General features: G+C 35.8%; 1 protein-coding gene across 1 annotated transcript in view; it reads left to right on the forward strand.

Annotated features, from left to right (window-relative positions):
* UNC13C (unc-13 homolog C) overlaps positions 1-23,255 on the forward strand; it is a 558,354-nt gene that overhangs the window by 120,478 nt on the left and 414,621 nt on the right. The window contains exons 3-4 of the mRNA XM_036302049.1: positions 21,465-21,487; positions 22,065-22,129. Of these exons, the coding sequence (XP_036157942.1) occupies positions 21,465-21,487; positions 22,065-22,129 (88 nt within the window). The remainder of the gene's footprint in view (positions 1-21,464; positions 21,488-22,064; positions 22,130-23,255) is intronic.

Consider the following 23,255-nt stretch of genomic DNA (forward strand, 5'->3'; position numbering starts at 1 on the left):
ATTTTCACAGTAACTTTCACAATCATCACTCAATGTGTGCACATAGGTAAGTGGGATAAAAGAAGATTGATGTTTGTTTATCCCAATTATTATTGCCAGATGTATATGCAAATCATAATCCCATCAGGCTGCATTCAAATATTAGTAAAGAAATCAGTGATCAAATACTTTCAAGTCTAGGACTGCAATGGCAGAGAAGGAAAGAGAAGAGATTCTAGAACTCCTGAGTTTAAGTTGGAGAATTGTGATTTACAAGGCACTGTCCAAAGACATGAACACATTTTTATATCTTTTCAATAAAAATGCAAAGATATTTTAAAATCTGCCATGAGTTTTCCCTTTTTGACAAAGCAGGGAACAGATACGCTTACGTGCGAAGGGACAGATGGAACGGGAGGCTTTCTTCCCTGTGTCAATTCCCTACTTACACCTAAGGGACGCCCCTCCCTGATCTACAGCATTTTTTCCAGAGTGACAGCACCTCTCCCTTTGGCTCAACTCCTCCTCCATCTCCTTGGCCTCTTATGGTTTAGGTGGTAAAGGTCTGGCTCCCTGCAGGGCCCTGAGAGGAAGATCCAAGAAAGAAAATAAACCTGTGTTTGTGGCATTTCCTGGCTGCCCCAGCATTTCTCTGAAGCTGATATTGATAAAATTTCATCAAAGGCGTTGGTCCATCAGCCCTACTGATTATTAAAGCATCTTTTACTGTGGGAATCACATTAGCATTTAAGATACTGCTCTCTTTTTTTCTGCATAGAACGTGGCATATATTATCTCCATTTTTTTGTGTTATCACATTCCTGAACATTAAATACAACTCCTAAAACATATGGAAAGGAATTTTAAAATGTAGTATGATAGGTAAGGAGGCGTTCTTAAACAATGGAAGGACATAGCCTAGTCTTTTAAAGAATGACTCAGCATTATAGATTTCATTTTCCGTACATTATTTTTTTAATTTTCATTTTTTCAGTTTTATTGAAATAGAATTAACATATAGCACTGTATAAGTTCAAGTGTGCCGGGAGCCGGTCCATGCTTGCTGTTTCAAGGGACCTGGCATATATGGCATACTGTTCTTAATATGTTTACTCACCTTCTTGGCACTATGTGTTTTAACCAAGGTCTCTGAGAAAGGTTGTTTCCCCAGGTAGGGATTTTCCCCTGAAGTTAGGGAGGGAATAAAACCTCTTAACTAAGTGCCAGGCGGGTAATAATCACTTTAACTACGAACAATCATGCTTAAGCTACATAATCTTTACTCCCTGGAATGGAGATAAGAAACGCCCTAACCTTTGTAATAGAGATTGATAGGATTGAATCAACTGGTATAAATACAGATGTAACAAGACAGCAAGAGACAGAACTTAGGACACAGAACTTAGAATACAGAACTTAGAACACAGAACTTCGATTGAGAGAACATGGCAAAAGATCCTGGACTGAACCTGACTACAGAAATGGGCAAGAGAACCTGACTAGAACCTGGTGACTGAACCTGGCTGGAGAACCTGGACAGAACCTGGCTGGAGAACCTAGCGAGGGAACATGGCTACAGAACCTGGCTGGAGAACATGGAGAACCTAGCAAGAGAACATGGACACAGAACCTAGCTGGAGATCCAGACCAGAACTTGGCTGGAGATCCTGGCTGGGGATCCTGGCTGGGCTGCTGATCAACTGAACGCTGTCTCCATGTCCCTCCTTCTTCGCTGACTCTGTCTACACCTTTGGGGACCCCTGGACCTGCTGGGGTTTGACCCCGGCACAAGTGTATGACATAAGGGTTTGACTTACATACACTGTGAAATGATTACCAAATAAGTTTAGTTAACATCTGTCACCTCATACAGATACAAAAAGAAAAAGAAAAACAATATTTTTCTGTCGTGTGATGGGAGCTCTTAGGCATTACTCTCTTAACATCTTTCATATATACTGTACAACTTTCAAATATACTGCATGGCCAAATATAGTCATCATGTTGAATGTTACATCCCTTATTCACTTTATAACTAGATGTCTGTACCTTTTTATTACTTTAATCCAGTTCTCCTACCTCTGATCATTGTAAACCTGATTTCTTCTTCTATGAGTGGTTTTGTTGTAGTTGTTTTTTATTTAGATTCTACGTATCAGTGAAATCATCCAGTTTTTTTTTCTGACTTATTTCACTTAGTATAATTCCCATTAAGATTTATCCATGTTGTTGCAAAAGGTAGGATTTCCTTTTTTTTATGGCTGAATAATCATTATATATATATATATATTATATCATTATATATATTATATATATATATATATATATATATATATATATATATATTATTTTCTTTATCCATTCATCAGTGGATACTTAAATTGTTTCCATGTCTTGGCTAATGTAAATAATGCTGCTGTGAACATGGGGGTGCAGATATCTCTTGGACATAGAATTTTTGTTTCAGATATATTTCCAAAAGTAGGATTTCTGGATCATATGACAGTCCTATTTTTTAATTTTTTGAGAAAACTTCATGCTGTTTTCTATAGTGGCTATGCTAGTTCCCAATCCTGACAACAATGCACAAGGGTTTCCCTTCCTCCACATCCCAGCCAGCATTTGCTGTTTCTTGTTTTATGAAGATAGCCATTCAAACAGGTGTAAAATGATATCTAGTGTGGATTTGCTTTGTATTTGCCTAATAATCAGAGCGTTAAGCACCTTTTCATGTACCAGTTGGTCATTTCTGTAGCTTCCTTGGGAAAATGTCTACTCAGGTCCTTTGCCTATTTTTCAATAGGATTATTTGTTCTTGTTTTTTCTTGTTTGTTTTTTTTGTGTGTTGCGGGGGGTTTGCTATTGAGTTATACGAGTTCTTTATAAATTTTGGGGATTAACCCCTTAACAGATATATGCTTTGCAAATATTTTTCCCATTGCATTGGTTGTTTTTCACTCCGTTTATGGTTTCCTTTGCTGTGCAGAGCATTTTTAGTGTTATGGAGTCCCACTTGCTTGTTTTTGTTTTGAGGCTTGTACTTTAGGTGTCATCCCAAAAGTTATTGCCAAGACCCATGTCAAGGAGCCTTTTTTCCTATGTTTTCTTCTAGGACCCTAACCTTAACCTTAACCCTAACCCTAATCCTACATTTAAGTCTTTAATCCATTTTGAGTACATTTTAGTGGATGATATATAGGTAGGCATCTAGTTTCATTTTTTTACATATGAAGCTTCAATGATCCCAACACCATTTACTGAAGAGACTGTCCAGTAAGTAGTCTTGGCTCCCTTGCCAAATATTAGTTGCCTATATATGCATGAGTTTATTTCTGGGCTCTTGATTCTGTTTCATTGCTCTATGTGTCTGTTTTTATGCAGTACCATATTATTTTGATTATTGTAGCTTTTGATATTGCTTGAAATCAGGAAGTGTGATGCCTCCCACTTTGTTCTTTCTCAGGATTGCTTTGACTATTTAGGGGTCTTTTGCGGCTTCTTATAAACTTTAGGATTTTTGTTTTACTTCTGTGAAAGAACAAACCTTAAAAACAGGCACGAGTAAAAGACACCAACAGAGCCACACTCCAAGAAATGTTGAAGTCTTTCAGGAAGTAGGAAAATTATACCAGATAGAAATATAAATTCACACAAAAGAATAAAATGTCAGTTTTATGGGAAATGCGTAAGAGTGTCTCTGCTCATAAGGGATTCAAACTCATTAGGAAGTAAAAAGCTGGGGGGAGCAATTTATTATTCAGCAAAGTCAGCCTAATAAAGTATCATTAAATTAATATATTAAAATAATGTATTTTTATCTTAATCAGTGATCTAAAAGATCTTTAGTGAAATTAGAATATGCTTTACTTCTCTTTCTTCTCAGGACTTTACTTCACAACAATCTCTCAAAAGTCTTTTAGATTCTGGGGCTTACTTCCATATGTCAAAATAATGTGCTTACACTACCATTCCTCGGTTCTCATTATTAATTGTCATCTATTTCACCCTTCTCTATTTCTCACATTTTTATTGAAATAGTTCTTGTGGGTGGTCACTATGCATATTTTTATTGCAAACCCAGTAGAATCCTTCTTCTAAGTTTTAGTTGAATATCTTGTGTTTTTCCTGGAATTGTTGATTGCCTGTTTCTTCATTTCCGTAATTTTCTATTACCTACTTTTCCCCCACATGCACTATGTTACCTAGCTGACAACCATCAATATTATTTCCCAATATTATCTCCTCAGGCTCGGGCCAGGGCTGGATTCTCTGGATCCCCGCTTTATTGTTCTTCCTGGGACTTGTGTTGGCAACCATTCCAGGAGTTCCTTTCATTGTCTTCATATACTGCCTGGATCCTGTCTCTTTTGGGGTTTGACTCTGTTTCTATGGAGATCAGTAGCTTTCGGAGAAAGTCTTCATTGGACACACTTTAGTCTGTTTTTAGAGGGGGGCAGCATATTCATACCACCAACACACACTATGTTTGGAAATGTCCTTGTCCATAGTAACTTTTTATAAAGGTTTTCAAGTGTTTATTTTTTCACAAATTTCTTTGTTCTTCTCTCTTGAATTCTTTTAACTTGAAGTTGAACTTCCAAGGTTAATGTCTAATTCTTTTAATCTGTTCTTTTTCATTTTTTTCTTGTCTGTTCTGACTTCTGAGAGCTTTTTTGAACTATGTTCCTCACTACTTTAATTGAATTATTTTATTACAGCTATCAGATTTTTAATATATAACAGTTCTTACTTATTCTCTCATAGTTACATTTTATTTTTTATAAAATATGGCTTCTTATTCTCTCTAAAGAAGTTATATTTATAGTTTTCTTTTAAGTTGTGCTTCCTGACTTGTCCATATATTGACTATGGTTCATTTGGGTTTATCATTTGGGTTGTTTGTGTCTGTCTTTCATATTAGCTGTTTGTTTTTCTATGGGTGCATGTGTAAGAATGAGGCGCTGGGAAGATGGCTGAAAGCTCTTTGCACTTGGATGGGTTTTGATAGCTGGTGGGTTTTATTGTGGGGTGATATAGTCATAAGACTGAATTTTCACTGATGTGTGCGTGTGCATGTGTGTGTGTGTGTGTGTGTGTGCGTGTGTGTGTGTCTGAAAGGGGTGCAAATGTCACTTTCTGGAAATCTCATCTCTGAGGCTCTACACTGTGCCCAGAGGAGAAGCCTCCAGTTCTCCTAACTGAGGGCATATCCTGCTCGTGGGGTTCTGGGAGCAGAGCAGCAGAGGGTCTGATCGTCCAGCGGTTCATATCTAGAGTTTTACTTAACTTTGATGGTTTTATCTCATTCGCATCACTTGCCTGATGTTTAGGTTCATAGCCTCTCAGATTCAATTTCTCATGAGGATAAACCTTGGGTCTCCTTCCTGAGGCAGTGACAACTTGATGGTGAACAGGACCTGGGGGGTCAAACACTGCGCGTGTGTCTATGATTATTTGTGGCCCTTGCCACCCGGTGCCTTGCAGTTTGGATACTGTCAGGGGTTCTTGTGACACGAATAAGTTACTTCTGATAGTAACTACTCACTTTTGGGCTCTTTCCTGTTGCTTCTTTCATTCTGGAGGGTTTTTATATTTTAATATTTTATTACAACTTTGGTAGAGTCACAAAAGGGCAAAGAGATACATGTTTTTGGTCAATTGCATCAAGTTTAAATATGAGTTCTGTGTTGCATTTTGAAGTCCTTGGTAATTAAGGAGTAGAGAGATTAAAACAAAACAACACCCTCTACCACAAATGAAACAAACAAACAAACAAAAAACCACTTTACCAGCTTGTGATGAAAATCCAGAAGCAGGGAAATCATATCAACTATTGCAGAAATCATGAAAATATGAACTAAGACAGTGACAGGACTGAATAGAAGAGTGTTAATGGGAGAGGGATTTAGGAGGTGGTTTCAACCAGACTTAGTGACTGGTTGAACATGAGTATGAATGTAATAAAAATTCAAGGATGTTTCTAAGGTTTTTGACTTCATGACTGGGGGGAAGCCGCCACCATCTTTTAAAGAGAACACAGGAGGAAGATTGCCAGAGGAATAGCTCAGCTCTATTTTAAAATTACTAAATTTGAGATGCCTGAGGCTCACCCAAGTAGAGGAGCTCTAGATAGATACTTGGCTCTTGAGATTTGAAGGACAGGGACTGTAATGTTTGCTAGTCGTCCCCAATGTCATGGTTGTGATGAGCTCAGATAATTATATTTTGTTAGTATAGCAATATTTCTAGAGCTCTTGACTCATTCAGCAGCAGATTTAAGAAATACAGTAATTCCATTTCAGAAACATCTGCCTTTATTTGAAATGAGAAAGAAATATAAGATCTCTGAGACTCATGTTTATAGAAATAAGGGATGATATATATGGACCAGGATCTGAAGCTTAGAGTTTAGGTTTGTCAGAGTGTGTGATTTCCATTCTCATAAAAATAAAGCATTACTGAATCTCAAGTCATCTTGAAGAGAATAAATATTAAAACAAGGACTTGAACTATTTCAGTGACCAACCAAAATCCTCTCAACCTTAAGAAAGCACACTAAATGAAAATATTTTCAGGTTTGCTATGAAAAAGTGATTCAGATTTGGGAGTTTACACGGAATTACGTGAGGTGAACTTGCTCAGAATAAGAAGTAGCATATGATCATTATTTCACATACATACTTCTTCTTATTTTCTTTAGATTCAGCAGAAAAAAAAATCAACCATTCTTTCTTCGAACAAAATTAATTCTTTACTTTGTGTTCCATGTACTATCTCTTCAGATCATTTTGCCCAACAAATGTCTTTCTTCAGTCATTATTCTCTTCCATTCCTCCTCTGAAAAGTCTTTTAATTGATATCTACCATATGACTCAGGCTTAAATTGGCCAAGATATTAAATCAGCCTGTATTTAATGGCAACTGGACAATAGTGAAAGTTGAATGAAGTGTGATACTGGCAGTCGGTAGTCTCACAAGATAGAAAGAGAATTTTCCTTTTTTTTTTCTTTAGCTTTTAGACTAAGCTTCACATTGCAAATTCTGGCTCAGGAGCTACTCTTGCTTATGTATGTTTCCCTATTGTGTGTTGTGTGTGTATATTTGTGTGTGTGTGTGTGTGTGTGTGTGTGTAATGAAAGCTGCTATTGGAGTGAAGTTGCATTCCTAGAAACATAAATTCTCCAAATTAGTTTGTTATATAGGTTAGTATGCAATAGGCATCATCTGACCATGTAGAAATTAAATATATATTTGTGCAGAGTAATGTCAGAAAATTAGAAAGCACATTATTACAACATCTATTTTAATTTATATAAAAAAATTTTGACTGATATATTTGACAGTTTTTTAAATTTTGAACCTCAATTCCATATTGCAATTAGATGCCTGATCCATTGTCTGAATTTTTACACAAATAATTAAATAAAATAAAGCTGAGGATAAGAGCTACCCAGGTAACAAGGGGGTCAAAGGGCTATAACAAAAACAGGAATATTTATACGTTAAACAGTGATTTAAATATATCAATTTTAATAATTCCAAAATGGTAGCTTAATGTAGTTTCTGACACACATGCAGTATTTTCATGTATTGTTTGACATGCACAGTGTGTACCAGGCACTGAGTTAGAACGCAGAGTCTGCTATAAAGATGGCCACCCGGTTTCTATTTTTGAAGGAGCTGCACTATGTAAGAGAGGCAGTGAAATAAGGCAGTCCTTAAAATCTACTCTTTTAATTGAACTTTAAAACTCAGCTGAAAACAGGAGCAGAATTGGCTTCAATAGAACTACCTTTTTTTCTATGGAATGAGAACTGAGCTGTTAGTTTAGAAGGAATTAATGTGATGCATAACACTTAAAGGAAGTAGAGTCTTTGCTCAAGCTTTTATATTAAACTAGAGGCCCAGGGCACGAAATTTGTGCACAGCGGAGCGGGGGGGATCCCTCAGCCTGGCCTGCACCCTCTGCAATCCGGGACCCCTACAGCTTTTTCTTATCTAGCTAACCTCTTCACATTTTAAAAAAATTAACTGAAATACCACCTACTCTAGGAAATCCTATTTGAACAAATCTCTTTATATGTATATTAAGTATTTTCGTAGTATACCATTCTTTTTCTTTAGCAGCAACTTAGAGTAGATGCAATGTGCTTCTCATTCTTGCATCTGAATTTTTTCTTGTTGCTCTAGTAATAGTGAAGCTTATCCAATTTACATTTGCCCTTCAAGGGCTTATATTTGGTTCAGTTTCTAGTTGGCTCCCTGCTTTTTTTTAAGCAATAAATTCAGGTTGCAATAGTAAACCTCACTTGTAATCAAGCCTTTAGGTCTCCCTATCTGAATATTTCTATAATACCTTTCACTTTAGCATGCCAGAAATTGTGTTCATTTATAGAAAATAAGAATAAATGTCACCTCATCATTTGATCTTCTAGTAATATTTTATAGCAAGATGTATTATTCTAGTAATTTAGCTATTACAAAACTGAGGTGTACAGAAATAAATCACATTGAACAATAAAGAATCTCTCAAATATCAAAGCATAGTACACTTAGGGCCTCCCTTGTTCTGTGCCTCAAATATCATAGCATAGTACACAGTTCACATGGAACTCAGCTTCCTTTAAAATAGGAAGGGATGCCATACTCATGAAGCAGCTACTTCCACACATATATATTTTTTTTATTTAAGTCACAGCACATACTCTTTGTACTAATTGTTGGAAAATTACCCTAGCAATTGCCTCTGTTCCTCTCTGTATCGTTGCCTTACATTCTGATGTCATTATTGCAATTTTATCATCCACTTGCTCTAATAAGATTGTGAAATTTTTAAGGGCAGAGATCATGACTTGAGCTTGTGTTTCTCTGTCATGGTGCCTAGATAAATACTCAAATGCCATCCAGTCCAAATGACTGTGCTGAGAGAGGCCCACCATTGCTGGAGACCTCTGGTTTTTATTTAAGGAGCCTCACTTGTTCTGTGCCTTTACAGAGGGGTGAGGAGGGGCTGAGGGAATTTGGGGAAACCCAGACAGAATTCTCCTCCTGCAAGATTTTTCTAACCTGGCGCCCAGGACTGCCGGGCAGCTTCTTCGCCCAGGACCACCGAGCATTTGTCCAATTAAAACCTGGACACACAGCAATAACAAAGGCACTGGTCTCCTGCTGCTAATGCGTGGGGATCAAACCCCAGCCTGCAGGAACTCACCGCTGCAGTCAGGACCGGGCCGATGGGTGGACCTGGGCTGGTGCTCCTAACTCTGGGGAAAGGGAGACTTCCCATGACCCAGGATACTATCAACCGAAAAATCAGAGAAGCACAGAGGATGATTCAAAAAACACGTAAGATAACACTGGTGATTCCTTCAATATCTGGTGTAAAAACAAACCAAAACAAAACCCTGAACTTGTACACACATGCGTGGAAAAACGTTGCTCAAGAGAAAAGCGATTCAGACCCAGGCCGGAGGGCTGTGGGCTAGAGGCCCCGGACTCCGCACCATGTGCCCGAACAGGTCTATAGTGCAGGCTGGTTGGTGGAGCAGCTTCTTCGCCTAGGACCTCTGGCAGCTTGGCTTCTTCACCCTGGGACCGCAGGGCGGCTTAGCTTGGCTTGGCCTGGCCTCTTTGCGGCCACCGGGACTCACGCCGTGCCCCCTCCCACCCCTCAGAGCAGCAGGCCCCACCCCCCCTGCTGTGGGGGGTCTCCATTTTGTTACTGTGTGATGGTCAATTTGCATATTCTTTATTATATAGGATTATTATATAGGAAAGCATTTTTCCTGTTACTTTGGGATGGTTTTGCCCTCCACTTTTAATGAAACATGAGAATAGATTAGATCATCTATAAAGGTCTCTATTTTCATTCTAAGGTTACATAAAAAGGGCAGAAGCATCCTTTAAAATGAAACTTTCCATTAGAAGATTTGGGTATTGAGAGGATTGAAATTTTAATCTTTTTTCACTAAAAGTTACCAAAAACTGGTCAGAGCAAAGAAGATCACGATGGTTTCTGTGACTTTGATACCACACACGGTAAAACAGGAAAATGCATACTTCAAAGAAAAATTCAAGTGTCTAACAAAGTACAAGAATTATTTGTTTTTTATTCTGTTTTGTAGGAATGACTATTTTCTTTTAGAATCTGTAGCATATTTTTGGAGATAATGGCTTGATAGTTTTTCTGTTATTTCAACAAAAAAATGTATTTTAGTAAATATGCTTTATTTAAAATATCAAACAATATAAAATCAAGAAAAAAGAATCTGGTATAATCATAATATTATGGTAGATTTTATTTCAAATTTTAAATTATACTAAGTTACCTTAATTTCCCCCCATAGCATATAGATTTACCTGCAAAGCTAGATAAGAATTATTGATGTTTATAGTAAGGGGCTTGTCCTTCTTTATGCTGTAACTTGACATTTTCTCTCCATTTTTATTTTGTCGAAAATATACAAAATATATTTTAGACGAAATATAATAGTATATTTAAAAGAAGTAAAGCTATAGAGCCAGTTGAATTTCTCTCCATTGGTTGAGTTAGTGATTGATTACAAGGGAAGGAGTCTGCTGTGGGGGATACTATACATACAAGCAACTCATCAGACAAAGGCACTCCTCAGCAAACTCAGAGTAAGAAGCCTTCCATGTAGCCATTCCATCTTGGGATGGTTTGTTATGACACATTCATCTGGGAGGAATTCTGATATATGGAGTGAGAGTCAAACCTGGAATATGGTGTGAGCTTTTAGTTCCTTTACCTGGAGTGGAGTCCCTGTATTCTCCACCTGCCGGCCCATGGGGATACACCACCCACCTGCTATTTTCTGCACTGCCTGCATTGAGAGATGGTTCCTACTTAGGCTGAAAAAAAATGTTTTCATCTATAGCTGTCTCAGTTTCCAACTAATGTTTTTCAAAACTGAAAGCTAAAAGTAGCTAGCAACTTTTCTTCCAGCAGAGGCGAACTTTTTATAAACTAGATTTTCTGACTAATACAAATAATTTTTGTATTTCTTCATTTTCATTCAGAATAATCCAGACATTATAAAGTCTGTGTGTACAGTACTTCTGGATAAGAGGTAGGATTTTATGAAACACTGTGAGTTGCTATGATGGGGATATGGGTGTATTTGGGATATTATTGGGTACATTATTGGGATAAATATTATGAGATCTGTTTTCCCTCTCCTACAAAATCCATTCAGACAGACTGTGACAGCCCTTTCCCCATCAGTGTCACTCTGTTTGGTGGCTATACCATCTTCCTTGGACTCTAGCAGGGAAGAAAAGGGCTATTCTAAACATTATCTCCAAGTATGGTTGCAGGTCCTTTTGTTTAAACTAGAAACATAAATAGATAATCCCTAACCTGATGAATTCTATAAAAGACATACATTACTTTTCAAATATTCTATTCCAGGAACAGTAGAGAGAGATGTTGTCATTATTCTATTTGTGGGGTCAAATGAGTCTGAAGGCAGGTCAACTCTGGCTCTTCAATGTAACCTGGGAAGTGGGATTGCTTTCTGCGTTTTGAAGACTTGTGGTGAAGGTATTACAGGAATAAAGAACTCAGTTTGTGGTAGTTGGTTTCAAAATTATTAAAAGAGGCTCCCATGCATTGGAAAAAATTATAATTGAATGTTATCTGAACACTATAGCTCTAGCCATATGACGTCTCTTGTGAAAATTAATGATTATTAGTTTTCTAGACCATTAAGCAGATTCTGGAGTAAAGATCAAAGTTGGTTTTGTGAATTTTCTTCCTCACAAGTTTTGGTGCCTAATATAATTATCATAATTTTTAGTGATTTCCTTGAAGAGAACTGATTAGCCTCATGAATGACTTCATTAGAGATTACCAAGCTAACAGAGGCAGGAATGAATCTTCATGGCTTAGTCCTTCCTCCTGCAACTTCAGACAATAGTAAACAATTGCTTTCCAAAAGCTCACACATCACTGCACTGTCTTTAATGCATAATGCTTATTTTCAGGGTTATTCCTAGGTTAAATGAATCCATAAGTTATATCCATGGATTAGACTCTAATTCTTCCGATTGTTAGAGCAGGGAGTGATGCACTCTGCAAAATCTGAGAGAGCTCAACCCCTCCACCCCTTCACCTGTCCCCTGCCTCCACAGCTATCAGCCTGCTCGCTCTCTCTCTGAGTCTTGTCTCTATTTTTGGTTGTTAGTTAATTTTGTTCAATAGATTCCACATATAGGTGGAAAGACTTGGTACTTGTCTTTCTCTGACTGGCTTATTTCATTTAGCATAGTGCTCTCCAAGTCCACCTATGCTGTCACAATGAGCAAGATTTCCTTTTTATGGCCAAGTAGTGTAAATGTACAATAACTGTTTTATCTACTCATCTACTGATGGGCACTTGGGCTGCTTCCAAATCACGGCTATTGTAAGTAATGCTGCAATGAATGTAGGGATGCATATATTCTTCCAAATTAGTGTTTCAGGTTTCTTCAGTTAAATTCCCAGAAGTGGAATTGTTGGGTCATAAGGCAGTTCCATTTTTAATTTTTTAAAGAGAAAGAAACTCAGGGACACAGACAACAGTGTGGTGATTACTGGGCATGGGGCTGGGGGAGGTGGAAGAGGGTATAGGGGGGATAAATGGTGATGGATGAAAACTTGGGGTCGTGAACACACAGAACAGTGTACAGATAATGTGTTGTGGAATTGTGCACTTGAAACCTGTATAATTTTGTTAACCAGTGTCACCCCAAGAAAAAGAAAAAAAAAATTGAGAAATTCTCCTTCTCCTTCCTCCCTGAATTTATACCATAATTACTGGGTTGGCAAATTAAGCATAATTATCTTTTCATTTCTGACTTAATACTTAGAGGAACATCCTCCTGTTTATATGATATGGCAGGATTGACATAGAAACCAAAGGCTCCGACCTGTCTTTCTTAACAGCTTCTCATTTGCCCAGAATCCTATAAACATCAAATCAATTAAACATGGAGGGAGCATGAAGACTTGTTAGAAAATGACTTTAACTAACCTTTATTTTGCTTTTCAAAAAGAAAATAAACTAAACCCAGTGGTTTTTATTTTCCTTTCTAAGAGAGAAAGTGTTTTAGTAAACAAAATCTTATTTGGTACCCCAATTAGAAAGCAGATAAAACCAGAACTTTCGCACCTGAATGAGAAGTGATGGGTATGGAGTCCTAGCTGCCACACCCCTTTCTCCAAGAAGCCTCTCCGGGAAGCCTAGGACTTCTCAGAACACATTTTGAAAACCATTAGGCAATATGATCTCTAAAAGCCCTTTGGTTCCAATATACTGTAATTCCAATAAGTAATTACTGAATGTGCCCAGGTTATTTACTCTATACTCTGCTACACCACATGGAAAATTGACAGAAGAGGTTCCTTTCATCAATGGAACCATCCTTTGATGGGAAAATGGAAAGTTGAAGAACACTTGAGGGTGTGTGGGGGCCAGTATGGAAGGCAGAGAGGAGTGTTGTGTTTGGCGTTAGTGAGGCATGAACACAGATAATACTCTTTCGTAAAGATTCTTTGGCCCTCTGGTCCCATGCCCTTCCTTTCCCAGGGACATGACTAGAAAACATTTCAAGAGTGGCCTTCCAGGCTGTGTTGTCATAATTTTACTCTCCATAAGTACTACAGAAGTGGAGCTTTGTGATTTAAAAAATTTATGTAAATGATGTCACACTAGATAATTCTAAATTTTTAAACTCACTGTAATGTTCTTGAAAACTCTTCACATTGATGCTTACTGGTCTAATTTATTTATTTTAATGTATTTCACAATATGAATATATCAAAAATTACCCATTCTCTATGAGTAGGCACTTATTTTTTGCTGCTACAAATAATGTTATAGTAAACATCTTCTACATGTAATCTGATATATTGCAAGAGTTCCTTAATGTCAAATACCAACTAGCAGAATTGCTGGGCAAAAAGGTAGCAACTTTTAACCTTACTAGAAATTGTGATTTTGTTCTTCAAAGTGGTCTTATAAATTTTACTACCAAAAACTCTTCATGAAGTTTCTAGCCATAGAAACATGGCAGTCTCAGATATTTAATTTTGTTCTGTTTCAGTGGCTGTGAAATAATATATCACTGTTATATTTGCACAATTTTCATAGCTGAAGAATTCTAGCATCTTTTTCAATGTATAGTGTTAGTTCAGAATTCCTCTTAGTGAATTGCATGTTAAAATGCATTTCTTCTTTTTCTAAGTTATTTTTCTTCATGTTCTTTTATTATGGATGCTAAGCTAATCTTCTACCTGTTGTTATATGTGTTATAAATGTCTTCTCCAGTTCATTTTTTTCCTTTTCAAGTGATAAATTTATCATTCTTACTCTTCATGATTTATGCTTTCTGTATCTTTATCTCATGCCAATATATATGTGTGTCTGTACATTTACCATAGATACAATATTTCTAAATTTAAAATTTTGTTCATATTTAGGTTTTAATATATCAAAAATGTATTCATTTACATGCTTTGAAAAATTAGTCTAAATTTCTTTAATTTTTTTCATGTGAAAAAATGGTTGTTTTTCACAATTAACTTCATTAATTGCTCATTAAGTCCGTGTTTGTGTGTGTGTGTGTGTGTGTGTGTGTGTGTGTGTGTTTGTGTGTGTGTATATCCTGGGACTCTCTGTTTTATTCCAATGATTTTTAGTTGTTCTGTGATAACACCACACTGTCCAATAATCATACCTCTTGAATCATTTATTTTCCTTGAACCACTTTTTAATTTAGTTATCCTTATTGTTTATAGTATTACAGATGTCTCCTTCCCCCTCCCATTGATCCCCTCCACCTTGCACCATCCTCCAGGCCTACCTCTCTATTGTCAGTGTTCAAGGGTTATGCATATATGCATATAAGTTCATTAGTTAATTTCCCCCCTCCCTTCCCTCTGAGATTCATCAGTCTGTGCCGTACTTCTATGTCTTTGGATCTGTTTGTTTGTCAGTTTATTTTGTTCTTTAGATTCCACGTATGAGTGAGATCAGGTGATACTTGTCTTTCTCTGATTGGCTTATTTTGCTTAGCATTTGTATCTTCCCGGTCCCTCTATGCTGTCTCAAAGAGTAAGAGATCCTTCTTTTTACAGCTGCATAGCATTCCACTGTGTGAATGTATGGCAGCTTTTTGATCCACTCATCTACTAGTACTGATGGGTACTTGTACTATTTCCAGATCTTTTTTGGATGAAATATTCTGTGTATAATCATTCAGTCTACCTGATATAACGTATCATTTAAGACCATTTTTTTGTTATTACTTTTGTATCTGGATGATCTAAGTCAGTTATTAAAATCCCTTACTAGTATATATAACTGTTATCAATTTCTTTCTTTATGTCTCTTGATATTGCTTTACATATTTAGGTGTTTCTATGTTAGATGAATAGACATTTATAAATGTTACTAGAGGCCTGGTGCACAAAAGTTGCGCACAGAGCGGGGGTGGAGGGGGGTCCTTCAGCCTGGCATGCGCCCTCTCCAATCCGGGACCCGTTGGGGATGTCTGACTACTGGTTTAGGCCGGATTCTACAGTTGGACATCCCTCTCACCCATAACTGCTCTCCCCTACCAGCCTGATCGCCCCTAACCGCCTCTGCCTGCCTGCCTGATTGTCCCTAACTGCTCTCCCTGGCTGTCCTGCTTGCCCTTAACTGCTCTCCCCTGCCAGCCAGATTATCCCTAACTGCTCTCCCCTGCCAGCCAGATCATCCCTAACTGCTCTGCCTGCCAGCCAGATCATCCCTAACTGCTCTCCCCTGCCTGCCTGATTGCCACTAACTGCCTCTGCCTTGGCCCCCGCCACTGTGGCATTGTCCGGAACGATGTCTGGAAGACATCCAGTCTACCTGGTCTAATTAGCATATTACCCTTTTATTAGTATAGATATCCTCTTCTTGTATTAACCCCCTTTTTCATGATGCAATGTCCTTTGTGTATTTTAACAGTCTTTGTTTTAAAGTCCTTTTTTTTCCTGATATGGGTATTGCTACCCCAACTTTCTTATTTCATTTCAGTTTTCAGGGAATATTATTTAAATCTCTTTACTTTTAGTCTCTGTGTGTCTTTATATCTAAAATGAGACTTTTGTAGGCAGCATATACTAGTAAAAGTGTCTTTTTTTTAATTCATTCAACCACCCAATATATTTTTTATTTGAAAATTTAGTCCATTTACATTTAAAGTAACTGTAAATATGTATTTACTTATTGCCATTTAAAAAATTTTTTTTAGCTCTCTGTTTCTTTCTTCTCTTGTTCTCTTTCCTTGTACATTGATGACTTTCCTTAGTGTAATATTTGGGTTCCTTTCTCTTTATTTCTTTTGTATCTTTTATTAGTTTTTGATTTGTGGTTGCCAGGAGATTCATAAATATCAACCTATATGTATATTAATCTATTTTAAGTTGGTAAGCTTTTAAGTTGGAATGCATTCTAAAAGCACTACATTTTTAAAAATTTATTTTATTATTTATCTGTTTGTTTTTCAACATCATTTTTTTTTATCCTCACCTGAGGGTATTTTCCATTGATTTTTAGAGAGAGTGGAAGAGAGAGGGAAAGACAGAGAGAAATATCAATGTGAGAGAAACATCAATTGGTTGCCTCCTACACTCACCCTGGAGCCTGCAACCAAGGTACGTGCCCTTGACTGGAATTGAACCTAGGACCCTTCAGTCTGCAAACACTCTATCCACTGAGCCAAATCAGCTAGGGCTAAAAGCACTACATTTTTATCCACTCCTTCCACACTTTGTTTTTGACATCATCTTTATAAATGTTTGTTTTGTATCCCCTATTTTAAATAGATATAGTTGATTTTGCCACTGTTGTCTTTTAACCTTCATACTAGCTTTTAAGTGGCTGATCCACTACCTCTACTATATACTTTGCCTTTACAAGAGATTTTTTTTCATATAGTTTCTTATTACTGGTTATGACCTTTCTTTTCCAATTAAAAAAAGAAATGTTAATAGATTTGGTAAAGCTGTTTTTGTGCTGATGAACTCTTTAGTTTTTGTTTGTCTGGGAAGCACTTATCTCCTTTTCCAATTCTGAATAATAACCATGCTGGGTAGAGTATTTAAAATTGTAGATTTCTTTATTTAAACACTTTAAATAGATCCTGCCACCCACTCTGGTCTGTTAAATATTTTTTCAATCTATTTATTTTAATAGTTTCAAATTATTACAACAAGACCATAGAGCATAATTTTCAATCCATGTGTCTATACTTGTTCACATATACCTTTTTCCAATACTTTATTGTAAATTATGAAACAATACAGATCTTTACACATACATTTATTTTCAGTATTTAAAATTATATTATTTTTCTAGGGATGATGTAACAAGGTACCATAAATTTAGTGACATAGAATAACAGCAATGTATTGTCTCACAGTTCTGGAGTCTAGAAGTCAGATCAAGGCATATTTGACAGGGAAATGTTCCCTCTGAACATTTTAGGGAAGGATCTGTCCAGGGCTTTCTCAGAGCTTCCAGTAGATAGTTCCTTGGCTTGTGGCAGCATAATTCCAATCTTTACCTAATATTTTTCTGTGTGTACATTTATCTCCAAATTTCTCCCTTTTCTAAGGACACTTGTCATATTGGATTGGGGACCAGGCTACTCCAGTAAGACCTCATCTTATCTAAGCCATATTCCGAGTCCCAGGGGTTAGGCCTTCAACATATAAATTTTGGGGGACACAATTCAATCCATAACAAAAATAATTCCTGTAGCATCAACTTCTAAAACAGGAATTTCCTCATCAAAACAATCACTAGACATCACCAAAAGTTCATGACTATTTTATTATAATTTTCTTTGTCATCAACCATGCATCATAATGTCAAGTTCATGATACTATCAACAGCCTTGGGAATTATTTGTAATATCATTAAAGTTATCATTATTCAAGTCTGTTAATTTTATAATCATGATTAGATATTCTTTTATAAATTCTATATTTTTTCGTGCTTATTTACTCTTTTTGCCTTCTAATTTGTGAATTATCTAGTCACATTCCTAAGCATCTATTTACGGGAGTATTATCATTTTTATAGACATGTGTATTCTTTTTATATGCTGAACATATTAGCAAATACATGTTTTTATTTTTTATTGTTTTATATAAAAAGTAATGAAAGAATATAACAAATTTATCAAACTTCTTTTGGTATCACTTTTTTACCTCTAAGTTTAAAACATACCTTCTCATTCCATAGGGTTAATATTCTTTTCTAGTTTTACTTTCTTTTCTTACTTTATTTTGTATTTAATTTTTTAATACATCTGGAACATTGTGGGATATGTGTGAGATAAAGATACAAATGAATATTACAGATATTTAACCTATGATCTAAGCATCATTTATTGACTAGTGCTTCTCTTTAATAACATATGTCCTTTCTTATTCATTGAATTCTTAAGTATAAAGGTTTATTACAAAGGTATATTTTGTGTTTCACTGAGCTTTTGACCTATTATTTGCTGGGCCCATAAAGTTTTAGCTTTTATGAATTTTTAATATTTGTATATGCTCTCCTCACAATTCTAATTTTAAAAAGCCTTAGAATTTTTACTTATTAATTCAGTTACACTTGAAATAGGATAATTTCAAGTTGCAACAACTTATCATTATGCTTTTTATTCTTAAATCTACAAATCTGTTTGAAGACAATTCTTCCTCCCTGTTCAGAAAGATGAAATGTTTCCTTGATTCAGATTTTTAGATGCTTCCATGAAGTCATGTGCCTTATCTAAAGTTGTTTATTCAGTGTTCAGCAAACATTTATTGGTCATCTATATTTCAGAAATGTAGTAGAAGTTAAGAAAAGATCATTAATATGGCCGAGGAGCTTGTATCTAGGAGGATTGCAGATAAGGAAACCAGTAAAGGGTAAGAATTAACCAAGAGGAAGAATGCACAGTGTACAGAGGGGTTATGCTTTAGTTATGTTTTGGAGGCAGACTGGCAATTAGCTAGCTGAAAAGGAGGAGTATCTGTTTTAGGAAAGGAAACTGAAAATACAAAGGCACAAAGTATCAAAGAGCATGGCATAAACATGAAAGGGCAAGAATTTAACTGGGACAAAAGTATAGGTAGGTTGTGAATGAGGTCTGACCAGCCATATGCCAGCAGTATACACAAATCTGATTTTCTCTCATGTGGGCATTGGATAACATTGATGGGTTTTAAAAAGGGAAGATATGTGATCGTGCCTGTATTTTAGGAAGGTTTCAAGGGGGAAATATCACAGGTAGACAAGAAAAGAGTGGAAATGAACAAAAAGGGTTGGTTGATAATAAAAATGTGTTCAGTGAATGAATAAAACATTGAATTAATCATTGAATGAAAGAACTGGAATGTATGATAAGAATCAGATGCTGAAAAATAACTGATGACTTTATTTGGATTATCCTTATTTTAGTGAGATGGTTGATATAAAAACCAGTTATTGGGAATAGAAATCAGTTTTCAGTGGGAGATGTCAACTATTGAGTATTTGAAATCATATCTCATGTCATTGGTTTTTCAACCTAGTTGCTGATAGTATGTGTGAAATAACATACTATTATTGTTTTATTTTGTTTATGAACTGGTTATATATATTCACTTTAATAACTATTTTAGTAACCCTAATAGCTGACCAGGGTTTTGTTTGTTTGTTTTCTGGGTTTAAAATTGTAATTCCTGAAAATAACAACAACATTGTATCCTGTCTTTTAATACTTACATTGTTGTTTTTTCTATTTCATGTTTTAGTATGTTGGTCAGAATTTCCAAAAATCTGTTAAATTAATGGTAGTAGGTATTTTTGTTTTGTTTTTAATAATAAGAAGAATGCCCTAATATTTCACATGAAATTGATGACTTTAATAACTTTCATTTTTAAAAAACATATTAAACTTAAGAAAAACTCATTCCAATTATATTTTTTAAAAATCACAAGGTTGTGAAATTTTATCAAATGACTTTTTGGGATCTGAAATGCAGATATATATTTTCTGACCAGTTGATATGCCCTATTGCATTAGTTATTCCATGATTTTAAGTCATGCTTGAAATAAAATCTATATGGTATTATAATTCTTTTTCAGAAATAGTGATGAATTTTATTTTTGATATTTTATTTAGTATTTTAAAATATTTATGGCCATAAATAAGAGTGGTCTAGTATTACTTTATATTGTGCTTACGTTGTTTTGTCTTCAAAGATATAACCCTGAGATATTGTAAAATCTCTAAAAGTTGAACAAAATTATTTAGCTACAGTAATTATTCTATACTTAATAATTCAAGAAAACAAATAGATTTCAGATTTTCATCAATAAAAGTCATCACTGAACTCTGTGAACTTGGGTAAATCTTTATCTCTCTGTCGTTCATCTAGAAAAATGAGGGTTTGGACTACATGTATCCAAGGTCAATCTGGCTCCATCGTTCTGTCAACTTGTATTCATAGAGAAATAGTTTCAGCTTTATGGTAATAAGCGAAGCTGAATTAATAAGTTTAAGACCAATAATACTCTGTAAGGTGGAATTGGATCATGCCATAATGAGCCGGGAAGATTTAGACTTGAGTTCTAAAAAATAAAATAAAAAATTATTAGTGTATAGTTCTCTACTTGGGCCCTTGAACTGTTGAAATTGAAAAATGTTGACTTTGTGGCTTATCTAAAATTTCACTGGAGAAGTGTGGACCAGCCAACCCTCTCTGTTCTGTTCAACACACCTGAAACCTTGGACCTAAAGGGCAGCATATGGGGGACCAGGGGCCTTGGATTTGTGCCCCACTTCTGCCGTTTACTAGCCTTGTGATCTTAATCAAATCACTTACCCCCTCCTGGCATCAGTTTTCTTATTTACAAAATGAAATGCATTTAATTACTCTTGTAGCTCTTAGGTTCTCTGATATGAGAATCCATAAATAAATAACCCCTTAGTAAAATATCCTCAATTAATCTAGTTGTCTGAGGTTTACTTTTGAATATATGGATCTCAGTTGACCCTCTCAGCAAAGTTTGGAAGCAAATAGGAATCGTATCAAGGGCCTTTTTAAAGTTAGGTATAGACTCTAGAGAATTTGGTGGTGTGCCCAGTGTGCTTAGTAAGTGGCAGAACCTCAGCTGGAGCCTAGGACTTCCGATTCTTCAACTGTGTTCTTTACTTTGTATGACACATTGTCTTTCATTAAATCCCGTGATCACCCTGTGCTACTTTTCAAGCATTCTGGCACATTTTTCAACTCTTTGAAATTATGAGGACCTACTAGCCATCTCCCCTTGGAGTTCAACCTTGAAATTCTGTTCATTTATGATTTTAAATAATGTAACGTAGTAACACTTTGTTCATGTGCATGCTTAAGTGATTTCTTGAAAAGTACTCCATCTAACATTTATCCCTTCTTTTCCTGATTCTCTTTCAGATAGCAGTTCTGTGGATGAAAAGGTTTTCAATCATGCTTTTTCTTCCCTGCTGAGGGATCTTGTCTTTTGTACATGTTTGTTTGTGACATATTAGACCTGTTTTGGTTCCTCTGTTTTAGTTGTGAAATGTGCATGTTTTCACAGCTTTCCATCCTTTGGTTGTCCTGTAAGTGTGCCCCCGATATGTTGCATTTATGAAGAGGTTACACCTTGCCAGCTGCGCTTCTCTAGCTTACACTTGCCAACCTAGGGGTCTGCTACGGTCAAACTCAGCATCTGTTCTTAAGTCTGGCTAATCATGGTCTCCTGGACTGACTCATGATCTTCACTGCATATACTGAGTTTTAAGGGCAAACAGTATTTGTAATATGATTTACTTTCCTGGACTCTGCCAGTGCCTTTGTTTAAATGCTGACAGCTCATTTCAAAACCTCCGCTCACAAAAACATGTAGCTTTGACTTGGAGCTGACCCTGCTTAGCATTTGTCATACCAGGTGTTATGTGTCTAGTGCAGTTGACCCATGTCCCAAATTCCCCTCTATGCTAAAAGTCTGTTTTCTTTTCTTTCTTTCTTTTTCTTCCTCATGTTTTATTTAAGGCTCGAATAGTAAGTGGCAATGATTTGGATGCTTCCAAATTCTCTGCGCTCCAGGCATTTGGTGGGTAAGTACATTCGTAACCTTTCTAAAGTATTCCTTTCATCAGTAGTACTTGGCTGTGCTCTCAACATATATTTTGAATGCAGGATGTTGCATGTGGTATAATTAGATAGCCTCACTGTTGCTTTCTTTTTTCACAATAAAGTAGCTCTTAGAGTGTTTTTTTTTTTTAAAAAAAAGATATATATGTATAATTATGTATATGTGTATCTATATACAAAGACTCTATATCAAAATCACCTAACCAGATTAGGTATTAACATTAACATTCCATACACAAATACAAACACATAATTTTACTAAATGTGTTCATATTCATACAGTTAATACTAACTTTGATCTGCTTGTTTGTACTTAGTAATGTGTGTGTAAACAGTTTTCTATGTCAATGAGTTAATGAATGTAATCTCCACTAACATTTTTATAGTGGTGTTTAATGGATGGATCAAAAGTATTTAAAGTTTAATCACAAAATAATGTATGAATTATATTCTATATGTAAAATACGCAAACAAAATAAAAGATTGCCTTGAATGCTCATAATTATACATTGGTATCAGTTTGACATTTATGTTCTCAGACCTTTTCTGTGTGCTTGCATACATATCTAAGCTCAAAGAAAATTGTTTTATATTGTGTATCGCTATATATTTGGCATAAATTAGGCTATTTTGTGTATAAATAAACAAGCTCTAGTTTAGTGTTGACTTTGTAGCAGGTACTTTTACAATCGTTTTATGTATAATGACTTGTTTGATACTTACAATGGCCCTATGAGGTAAGTGTTATTTTGACTTCCATTTTACAAATGAGAGCACCAATGTATAAAATAGTTTTAAAAAACAAACTTCCCCTTCATACGGCCAGTAGGTGACAAAATCAATATTCAAACCCTGTTAGTCTAGTTCCAGAGTCTTACTGTGCTAAATTGTATCTGCAACTCATGGTTTCCTTTTCCCTTTCCTTTTATTTTTTCCATCTAACAGCATGTCTTGGGAAACTTTTCACTTCCTTATTTCTAAGTGATGCAAATATTTTAAAATATTTAAGTAATATTTATTTGTTCATTTTTCTATTGATTTTTAAGGATATTTATAGGTGGTATTATTGTAAATGATACTGCATCAAAC

The sequence above is a fragment of the Myotis myotis genome, unplaced genomic scaffold (assembly GCF_014108235.1).
Source record: "Myotis myotis isolate mMyoMyo1 unplaced genomic scaffold, mMyoMyo1.p scaffold_m19_p_1, whole genome shotgun sequence".
Taxonomy (NCBI): Eukaryota; Metazoa; Chordata; class Mammalia; order Chiroptera; family Vespertilionidae; genus Myotis; species Myotis myotis.